Consider the following 10,996-nt stretch of genomic DNA (forward strand, 5'->3'; position numbering starts at 1 on the left):
AGCTATTTTGACCTTTACCAACTTCACAAAGGGGGACTATCCCCATCAACAACACCACAAACCCAATTCCCATTAGGTCAGACATGTTCTGTACCTTTTTCTACTCATCCCAGCACCAGTATTACTGCTTTACTGGGTCTAAAACAGACCACACGGAACCAAATGTGGGAAGTCAAAAGGCTATAATTCAGATTGGCAGCAAGATACATCACTCAGTCAGGACAGCCTTGAAACGTTCTTCCAGTCACCTTAGCCATAAGCCTCACGGCTTTAGGCCAGTGTTAGAAAGCTCTCAGTCCTGCCCATTAAGGCTCCCCCTCCAAGTCCTCCAGCATAAACTGTGAGAATGGTACAGGACAGGAAATGTTTTGTTCTGTTCTAGATAGGGTCTCTATGAGTTGGAGTCTATTTGACAGCACCTAACAATACTGAATGAAAAAAATCCTCATAGTGAGAATGTTTGCTTTTCCATATAACAAGAACAAGGCTTCCCAACATTCCCCCACACTCACACACCTGACTCTAGAGGAGATCTAGTAGTGTGGTTCTGTGGACAAGAAGCTCTCATCTCTGGTTCAGTGGCGGAGCAGTCCCAAGGACAGCTCCATCTCAGGTCAAGTCTCTGGTCCTCCGTTTTGGCCATAGCTGCGGCTGCTGCTGCTACTGATCTAGCTGGTGCAAGAATCCCTGGCCCCGGAGGACACACACTGCATTCATGCTTTTTCTTTGCTGCTGGTGAGATTCTCAGATTCTGCTGCAGGATCCACTTGGTTTAATGGTGAAACTTAGCCAATGCCCATGTGGATTGGCAAAAGTAGACAGTCCCCTGATAGAAAGACTAACATGCCCTGTTCTCATATTCCCTTCCATCCACATGGCAAAGTCAGTTAATGACTAGGAAAGCCCTTTTGAACAATAAATCTTTAACACCACAGAACCACACCACCAGACCTCCTCTAAAGTCAGGTGTGTGAGTGTGGGGGAATGTTGGGAAGCCTTGTTCTTGTTATATTGAAAAGCAAACATTCTCGCTATGAGGATTTTTTCATTCAGTATTGTTGGGTGCTGTCAAATAGACTCCAACTCATAGAGACCCTATCTAGAACAGAACAAAACATTTCCTGTCCTGTACCATTCTCACAGTTTATGCTGTGCTTGAGAAGCTCATTGTTGTACCTACTGGGTCAATCCATTTCATTGAAGGTTTTTCACTCATCTACTGCTTTGTACCATGGTGTTGGAGAAGAGTACTGAATAGCTTATGGACTGCCCAGAGAATAAACAATGTCTATCTAGAACATGTAACCAGGATGTTCCTTAGAGGCTGGTAAAACGTCATCTCACAGACTTTGGGAGTGTTTTCAGGAAGGACTAGTCTTTTGAAAAAGACATTGTGCTTGGAGAGGTGGAGAGTCAGTGAAAGAGGAAGACTCTCAACGAGATAGATTGACACAGTGATTGTAAGGAGCTCAAGCATATCTGAGATCATTGGGATGGTGCAAGATAAGGCAGGGTTCAGATCTGTTGTTCGTAATGTTGCTATGAGTTGTAGTCAACTTGATGGTACCTAACGACACCACTTTACCAAGCATGATGTCTTTTTCCAGGGACTAGTGTGCAGAAATGATGTTAGTTATAGAACAGAGTTCAGGTCTTATGTGCAAAGCTTACTCTGAGTCGTATTCGACTCGATGACACTTAACCACTGCTAAATGAGACTAGTGCTGTTGTATCTGGAGGAACACTCTTCCACTTTGCACATCACTCTTTGTCAATGTGCTGTATGAAGTAACCTGGGTTGCTGTGATGATGAACCTTGTGCCATTGGGGTATCAAATACCAGAATGGTTTCCCAATGTGGACAGTGTTTGGTGGAGCTCCCAGTTGTGAGATGTGTTTGGAAGCAGGAGTGGCATCCACTTCCTAAACCACATGCCTCTGGAAACTCTATCAACTTGGAGAAATCACAATAGTTATGAAAGGCATTAGGTCTTTTGTTCAGAGTCGCTATGAGTCATACTTGACTCAACAGCAATCAACAGCAACAACAACAGACACTCCTGAAAACACATCCAGGTATATGAGATGAAGTCTTCCCATCCTTACTCCTAAGGAACATTCTGTTTGTACTTCTTCCAAGCCAGGCTTGTTCTTTTGGAAGTCCACGATATACTCAATACTCTTCACCATCACAGTTCAGATGCATTGATTCTTTTTTTATTTGACCTCCCTTTTTTATTGATTTTGAGGCAATTACAGGTACCATAGGTGAGTCAGGCACACACCTTAGCCCTCAAAGTGACATTCTGCTTGTTAGCATCTTGAAGAAGTCCTTGACAGAAGATTTGCCCAGTGCAATATGTGATTTGATTTCTGAAGTGCTATTATCAAGGTTTCCTGGTGGCATTAGGCATAAGATTTTGAGTTGCTAACTGGAAACGTTGAAGGTTCAAATCCTCCAGCAGCTCCTCAGAGAAAGAGGAGCAGTTTTTTCATGTAAAGATCTCAAAAACTTGATGGAGATCCTGAGTCAGTATTGACGTGGTTGCAGTGGATGTCAATGTTACAGTAAAGGTAAAAGAGTATATGAAGGGGTTTGTTTTTTCTTTTTCTGAGTTAGAGTCATTTTTTTGGTCATATAACTCTTTCTGTAATTCCATGATATAAGTATTATTTTTTAATGTAAGTTTTTTCTTTCAATACTGGTTTCTTACACAGTTCATATACATTCTTTTTCACACCAGATCTTTCCCATTTCCTTTACCCACTCCTCCCTCCACCCATCAAATTGTTCAGTCCTATGATTCCTCCCCCCATCCTCACCCCTCTGCTTCTCCCCTTCCCCCCTTTCTGTTTCTACAATAATGGTCTTGTATAGTATTTGTCCTTGTGGGACTGAGTTAGTTCACTCAGCATAATGCTCTCCAGTCCCTCCCAAGTTAGGTAGTGATTTTCAAAATCTTTGTTCCTGCGTGCTACATAGTGAATGTACCATAATTGCTCAAGAGATTTTTTTTAGCCCATTTTAGGGATTGTATCTGTTCATAGTTGGGGGGTGGGTGTTTGTACAGAATGAGGAGGGGCTGTTCCCTTCATTTGGAAGCAAAATCCTAAGCCTTGTCTTCTGAAGGATGCCCTCTGCTGTGCACCAGGGCTTGGTCTTGATGTGAGGGCTGTAGCCACGTGTGAACCCCTCAGCCTAACAGGGACTGCTGGGACATGTACTCTGTGGCCGGCTTGCACAGCGGCTCGAAGAGTCTGGAAAATGTCACCCCAGGCTTGGAGCCCTGACCTCCTCACACTGGCCAGCCTGGCCCTGAGCTGCACGGCCCATCACCAGGGAATCTGCCTTGCTCAGCTTTCTGGGAACCCACATCACAGGATGCTTGCGATGACACTGCCCTTGGCTCCCTGCTGTGTACAGCTTGGAAGCATCTGGAATGTTATGAGCATCATGGGGCAGAGCAGAGAGAGGCCAGGCTCAGGAGAGTGCAAGGCTGCCCGGGAGCCAGTCTGCCCTGCGTCACCCCTGCCCCTGCCCCTGCCCTGCCTTCCTCACTGCAGTGCTCCACTGAGCATGACGCCTGTCTGTCCCCAGACAGCCATCGGGAAGGCCCCTGTCCTTACAGTCCTGCCACCAGCTTCCTGGGCCCTCCTGCAGCCGGTGGTGCCTGTCCAGGAAGCCTGGCTTCCCTGCGCTGGGCTCTGTACCCCGATGTACGCCTGCTGGCCCTGCCAGAAGGGCTTCTGGTTCCTATTAAGTGTCCTGAGTGGGAATGCAGTGGTGTTGTTAACACAAATAAACAGAGCCCCCAGGAATGCAGGCGTTTCGGGCTGGGGGCAGAAGGCTCTGCACAAAGGCTGGTGGCTGCCTGGGCAGGTGAAACAGTACAGCCTCGGAGGCCAGGACGGCCTTGGCATGGGGCCAGGGCTGCATGTAGGGAAGGGAGGTAGAGAGAGGCATCTGTAGGGAAGGGGGACTGTTCAACACAGCCTCGAAGCTCTCTCTACCCTGCTCAGGCTGGGGGGTGACCTCTAGGTAGATGTCTCTGTCTTAGATTTGACACTACAGCCCTCGCCCCTAGAACTTGGCACAAGAGGGGACCATCAGCATGTACTTCCTACCAGTATGTCCCACAGGGAGAGACTGAGGCCAGTGTCCTGAGTGTTGTGGCTAATTTCTAAGTAAAGCGAGTGTGCTCGGAGGGGAGGCAGTGAGCGGCCAGGCCTTGTCTGAGACTTTGGGACAGCTTCTGTTTGAGGGGGTAGAACACAGTACGAAGGCTATTGCCCAACCCCGAGAGTCCCCCTGCTGGTGCCTTTTGGTGGACCCCGTTGCCACACACAGGTCCCATACATGATGGCAGAAAAGAGACCCCCAGGTGGGACCCGCAGTGAGAACAGATGCAGCATCTCAGGTGATGTCCAGCCCTTGGGGGTGCTGTGCGAGTGGCCTCGGGTTTGCTGCTTGCCAGATGCCACTCGGGGCAGCCTCGCCTGGCAGACGCCGCCTCACTGTGGCATCGGCCGTGCACATTCTTGTGGCTTTCCTCCCGGCTCCGGCTGGATCCCTCGCTAACCACAGAGGCAGTTGCCAGCGACTTGATGGTAACCAAATCCCCTCCGAGGAGTTGGCTGCTGCTGCTGCCGGAGGCCCAGTGCCCACTCGGGGCCAGCTTCACCCGGCTCCCTGGGCCAGCCTCCTGTGCTGACCAGGAGTCTGACCACTGCGGACCATTCTTCTCAGACGGAGCCTGGGGTTCTGGCCCTGGGGCTTCCCCCAGTTCTGCTGCTGCGATGGACTGGGTCCTGGGTATGATCTGGTGGGAAGCAAGGGCTTCCAAGGGACACTGCCAAGCCTGTCATATCTGCAGCATTTTCCCCCCATGCTAGCCCTGACCACTGTCCCCACCACTGCCCCTGGACGATTTGCATATGTGTCACTAGGATTGGGTCAAAGCAACATCCCTCCGGCAAAGGCAGAGCTGGGGACTAGGACTCAGGAGACCTACTTGCACCCTGCCCTCTGCCGGCCATAAGTCATCTGCTGGCTACCACTTCTGTATGGTGCTTCCTGTCCCCATCATGTGGCCTTTCCCAGTTCTGCATGGCCCCTTTGAGTGTATGAGATGAGGTTGCTGTCACTTCATGTCACGGGGGAGGACACCGAGGCACGGAGGCCATGTAGCTCTTCGGGAGCTGGGCTGCAGCCTCTCTCTGGCCCGTGGTGTCACCGGAGACTAACTGTGTGCTGGCCTGGTCTGGTCTTGGTGCACACACCCCTCAGACTCTGGCATCTTTCTGCTCACTCCTCCCCCCACCCCCTCCCAACCCAGGTGCCCACATTTGGTAGTAGGATGCCAGGCCTCCATCCTCTGCTGGACCAGCTCACAGGACCAGGCCCTATACTCTTCCTCTTAGGTCTCCGGGCTTTGTGTCCGGTGAGAGACGACCTGGGTTCCTTAGGGGCTGGACCACAGGCAGAGTCTCTGCACCAAGATTCTGAGGATTGGGGCTAAAGAGGCCAAGGGTCTGCATCCCCTGTGGGGCGGGCAAAGGATGCATTGGCCTCCAGAGGCCCTGTCCCTGGGATGGAGGCTGCCAGTCTGGGTCAGGCTGCAGATGGCAAAGAGGGGCCTGGAGGGTCAGCCTGCCTTCCCACACCCCCGCTTGCACCCCTGCTCTTGCTCTTCCCTTGCACCTCCTGCTCTGTGTGACTATTTTCTTGGCTGAGCTGAGCCCCTCCCCTGTCTCTCAGCCATCAACTCCTGCACCCTGGGCAATGGCGGCTGCCAACATGAATGTATTCAGCTCACAGCGACACGGCACCGCTGCCAGTGCCGGCCGGAGTACCAGCTCCAGGAGGATGGGAAGCGCTGCGTCCGTGAGTCCCCACATCTGCTCATGGGCTCCCCAAGGACAGAGCAGGGACTCAGTGCCCAATGGGCCACTGGTGCTGTAGATACCCAGGGAGATAGCCCCACTGGGGTCTTTGGAAACACTTGCTGTGGAGAGACTGGCGGGGTTCCCAACCCCAGGGCACAATGAAGGGCTGAGCTGTGGGGGGGCCCCAAGAGATTGGAAGGGCCTCAGTGAATGCCTCAGTCCCAGAGATTTCTGGAGGGGTCTTATCCTGCCCTGCTCTGGGTTTCACTGTGGGTACAGGGAGCCCAGGACCCAGCCCTAACCGAGCGGCTGCCAGGGCCTTCTGGCCTGTGTCCTGGGGTCTCGGGGCTCCTCTTCACAGGAGGAGGGGTGGTGACAAAAGTGGAGCAGATGCAGAGAACCTTGAATGTGGAAATAAAGCTGGGGTGGTGGGCAGACGATGAGAGCTCGCTCCCCTCCCCACCCCACACTGACCCATGGGTGTTTCCACCAGGAGAGGGGTGAGGATGAGTGTGGGAGGGATGGAGGCCAGCAGCTGGCGAACGGCTAAGGACCACAGGCTCAGAGAAGAGTTCTCTCACTAGGCAACTGACCAGCCTGTTGCCTGCGGCTGGCAGAGGAAGGAGGTTGGGGTGGGGTTCCCCGCCTTACTTCCTGTCATCAGTGGGGTTCCAGGAATCTTGGCCCTGGACGAGGGTGAACATCATGGGAGATTCCTGTCTTCCAGAGGATTCCAGGGGTGGTGGTGACTTTACCCTGAGATGGCAGGGCCTTCTTGGGGTGTCTACTGGTCAGAGCTGGTGGAGGCGTGAGTGTGCTTGAGTCTCTACTCAGCTGGGACAGGTCCCGCTCGTCCTGACTGCTCCCTCCACCCTCCGCCTGTAGGGAGAAGCCCGTGTGCCGACCGGAATGGAGGTTGCATGCACACATGCCAGGTCCACAGGGGCCTCGCCCACTGCCAGTGCCATGCTGGCTACCGGCTGGCTGAGGACCGCAAGGCTTGTGAAGGTGGGTCCAGCTTGCCCCGCCCCTTCCCGTGCCCCACCATGTCTTCCAGCCCTGTGGCTCCTGCAACCCCACCATCACCCCATCACCCCATCTCCACCCCTGACAACCTTGACCCCATCCCTCAACCTGTCGTGCCCCCTTCCCCACCAGCCTGGGCCCTGCCCATATGGCTCTGCCCGCTGCTCCAGTCCCAACCAGAGTCAGCCAGCTTGTCTCTGACACTGGAAGGGGGACATGTGTCTCTCTGGTTGGATGGACCCAGCTGTGTCTGGCTAGACTGAGCCTTTGGCGAGCTGGACTGGCCTGTCTAGTCACTCTTGGGTGACCCTGGATGGCACATGGGCTGCTTGGCCCCCATCATCTCTGCTGTAGGAGTAGGGGTGCTGGCAGGCATAGAGAGGGGCAGCAACACGTCCCAGATGGCTGGTGCTGACTGGAGTCTCCTGTGACTACAAGGAAGCAAGGGATCCCAGGGTCATTTGGTTTGGTTTTATTAATTTTAAAAATATTTTTCTACACAGTTAACCCTGAGACTCCAGCTTGAATTACTGGCAGGTCCCCGTTGATGTACTGCTCCAGCTGTTTCTAAATTCCCTTCAGCAAGCTTTTAGTTGTATATAATATAAATGAGAGTGGTTGTTGTTGTTGCTATGTGCCATCGAGTCACCTGCGATTCATAACGACCCTCTGTATCACAGCTCTTGTTCAATAATTTTCACTTTCCTTTTTTAGGACTTGATAGCTTAGGTCACAGGGAACCCCAAAGTGATTACCTGCCTGGTGGCTGGTTCAAATCCACCAGTGGCTCCAATGAAGAAAGGTGAACAGTCTCTTCATGTGTGGTTTATTTACAGGCTCCAAAAACTCGCTGGAAGGCCAGCTATGAGTTGGTCCCAACGTGGCCAGAATGAGATGAGTGTGGGGTTTGAGGAATGGCACACCTGTTCCAGGTGATGCCAATTTCTTGGCATAGCCGAGGGAGCATGTCCAGGGCTGCATCTGGTAATTGAAACCTTCTCAGTTGATTTTCCATGAATTCCTGGAGTCTTGTGCAACGTGGACTTCTTTCTTCACAACCATTAATTCTTAATCATATGCTGCTTCCTACAATGTTGATCATCAACCGTTTCTTTTTGGTTCAGTGACTCCCCTTCCTGCATCATTCAGTATTTTGCATAGATTCCTTCAGTATTGATGTCTGCAGTGCTTGCCTACTAGAAACCAATGCAGGAGAGAGCATTGAAGGGGGAGGAAGACACCCCTCCCAGGCCTCACGGGGACGTTTTGATGCCTTGACCCCGACCTGTCATTCCTGTACTGTATATTTAACACACATGAGCCAGTCTGCATATCTATACTTGTTTAAAACCACACCAGCTCCCCGTTACATAGCACACGTATAATTTAATAAGCTGGTGCATGCAGACTTACGCTCACATGCATTCACAGTCGGGCAGTTTTTTCTCAAAGAGAAGACCTTTGACTGCCCTGAGGTCTACGTGTGTGCCTTGTGGTGACTGTGTCACTCGAGGGTCCCAGGTGGGATGGGAGGCGCAGGCAGCCCGATCAGCTTTTCCTCTAACCACCCTGGTGGTCTACAGAGGTGGTCCCAGCAGAGGGCGAGAAGCTGTATTCCAGTCTTCACTAACGCCCGGAAGGACCCTTTGAAAAGTGTCTGCCAGGTAGAAAGGCAGGCTTTGTGGTCCTAGGAGCTTTACGGTTCAGGTGAGATCCTTGAGAGAAGATTGAAGGTCAGATTCTTTCCTTCATTGTTGTTGTTACTGTTGAATCGGATCCGACTGGCACAGGACATTTCCCCCACTTCTCCAGCGGAGCATCTGGTGGATTTGAGCTGTGTGCCTCTGGGATTGCAGTGCAGCTTCTTGACAGATTCCTTCCTTCTTAGAACTTCCTCTCTCTCATTGTTGTGGAGTCAGAATCAACCCATAGCTGACCTTCCAGCAGGTTTTAAGAGGCCGTAAATAGTACAGGAGGAAACTGTCCATCTGTCTTCCAAGGAGCAGCTGGTGGATTCGAACTACGTGCCCTTTGAGTTGGAAGCATAACGCCTTACTTATTGGGCCACCACAGCAAATTATCTTATAGGTGTAAATATAGTGGTGGAGTGCATAGGGAATTTGAATGCTGACACCAGCAAGGGTGAGGTGCTGGTGACAGTGCCTGGGGCCATCAGGTCCAGATGCCAGACTGGGGACTCCCAGGTACCCTCAGCCCCATGCATGGCACCACCGAAGAGACCTGGATACAGAGAGACTAAGCCTGCACTCAGAGTCACCAGCAGGACCTGAAGATCCTTGCAGTGCTGTCCACTTTAGGCCATTCTTTATGTTACTTAACGTGTCTCCTGCACCCAGCGGTGTCTTCTTGGGAGCTTGCACATCAGAAGGTGGCTGGACAGGGGAACGAGGTCCAGAGACGGTCCAGTGACCCTGAGGTTCAGGTGCAGAACTGAGGGTGTGGGCACAGAGGGCCTGAGACGCCGTCACAGAGTAGGTGGTGAAGTTATAGAGTTATAGAGTAGGATGTCGTTATAGAAGAGGGGGTTCAGAGAGGCTCAATCATGAAACAGGACCCAGAGGCATTGGATGCAGCTACAGAATGAAGGGAACATAGGATGTGGGTACAGCTGTGATACAGGAGCTCGGAATTGATTTAACTGTGGACTGGGGTGCATGGGCCTGGGGTGACTCTCCTGAACACCCAGCTGTGCCCCTCCTGGGTACCGGGTCTCCCAGGCCATCAGCTCAGAGCCCGTCTCTCTGATCTCTCCCTTGCAGATGTGGATGAATGTGCCACCGGGCAGGCTCAGTGCGCCCACGGCTGCCTCAACACGCGAGGCTCCTTTAAGTGCGTGTGCCATGCTGGTTATGAGCTGGGCGCTGACGGGCGGCAGTGCTACCGTAAGTGGGCAGTAGATGGGCGCCTCCGCTAGACACGGGCGGTGTGGAGGGGCGGCAGTGCTGTTGGGAGTCTGCGATCACCTGCAGGCATTGGGGGGGGGGTCATCCAGGCCAGCAGCCTGGCTCCCCTGCCTGTCACTGCCCCACGCGCCTGCTTTGGCCCCGGGCTGGTACTTCCTTGTCAGTTAGGAGCAGTGCTGTGGGCTGGGCTGGGTGGGCAGAGCCTGGCCTGTTCTGAGCTCCCAGAGTTCCTTGTTTCCTGGTTGAGGGGCTGGGGGCTGGTTGCTGCACGGGTGAGGACTGTGCTCAGTGGGGTTCTCCAGACCCTGTCCGTTGTCCTGAGCCCCTGGTCTCATTGCAGGTATCGAGATGGAGATTGTCAACAGCTGTGAGGTCAATAATGGCGGCTGCTCCCATGGCTGCAGCCACAGCAGCGCGGGGCCCCTCTGCACCTGTCCCCGAGGCTACGAGCTGGACACAGACCAGAAGACCTGCGTTGGTGCGTGTTTCTGGACCCCGGGGCCTGTTTCTGCCACACTGTCCCCTTCTGATACAAGGCTAGATCCGCTGTTACCCCGAGTCTCCGCGTGGGTCTGATGCTGTGACGCAGAGCTCTCTCTGTGTGCTGTACCCTCTTCAGCTGCACGAGGCTCAGCAGAGGAGGTTGGGGTGACTGTGGAGAGAGGTGGCCTCAGTTGCTCCAAGAAAAGCCCTGGGTGCTGGCATTGGTTTGTGAGTCCCTAGCACCTTGGTTTGTGAGTCCCTAGCACCTGTGTTGCCTCTTCTGAGAGTGGCTCCATCCTGTGTCGTGCCCAGGAGCCTGGGAATGGTCCCTGGCATTGATGGAGGGACTCTTTTGATAGTGGATTCCCTTCCAGTTTGGCCCCTGCTCTGGCTCCTTCGCCAGCACAGGCAGGGTGGACTGAGGCTGTGCTATGTGCCTCTGTGTATCCACATGTTTGGGGTTGTGTACAGGTATGAGGTGTGCATGGGAGTGCGTATGTGAGTATATGGACTTGTATATGGGCGGGTGTGGGAGTTTTTGCATGGAGTTGTGTGTGAGTGCATTGCAATGTGTGCATGAGCCTGTGGGCTTGTGTGTGGTGTGACTACGCATCGAAGTGACTGAGTGTACATGGGGTTGTACATGGGATTGTGTGTGTGGTTGTGCATGAGTACAT

The 10,996-nt window shown here is 52.9% G+C and overlaps 1 protein-coding gene across 1 annotated transcript in view; it reads left to right on the forward strand.

The window, feature by feature from the left end:
- Positions 1-10,996, forward strand: part of MEGF6 (multiple EGF-like-domains 6) — a 170,765-nt gene that overhangs the window by 137,576 nt on the left and 22,193 nt on the right. The window contains exons 6-9 of the mRNA XM_006885926.1: positions 5,759-5,884; positions 6,772-6,894; positions 9,693-9,815; positions 10,177-10,314. Coding sequence (XP_006885988.1) covers positions 5,759-5,884; positions 6,772-6,894; positions 9,693-9,815; positions 10,177-10,314 — 510 coding nt within the window. The remainder of the gene's footprint in view (positions 1-5,758; positions 5,885-6,771; positions 6,895-9,692; positions 9,816-10,176; positions 10,315-10,996) is intronic.

Source organism: Elephantulus edwardii, unplaced genomic scaffold (genome assembly GCF_000299155.1).
Source record: "Elephantulus edwardii isolate Elephantulus edwardi_28Jun2011 unplaced genomic scaffold, EleEdw1.0 scaffold00045, whole genome shotgun sequence".
NCBI lineage: Eukaryota > Metazoa > Chordata > Mammalia > Macroscelidea > Macroscelididae > Elephantulus > Elephantulus edwardii.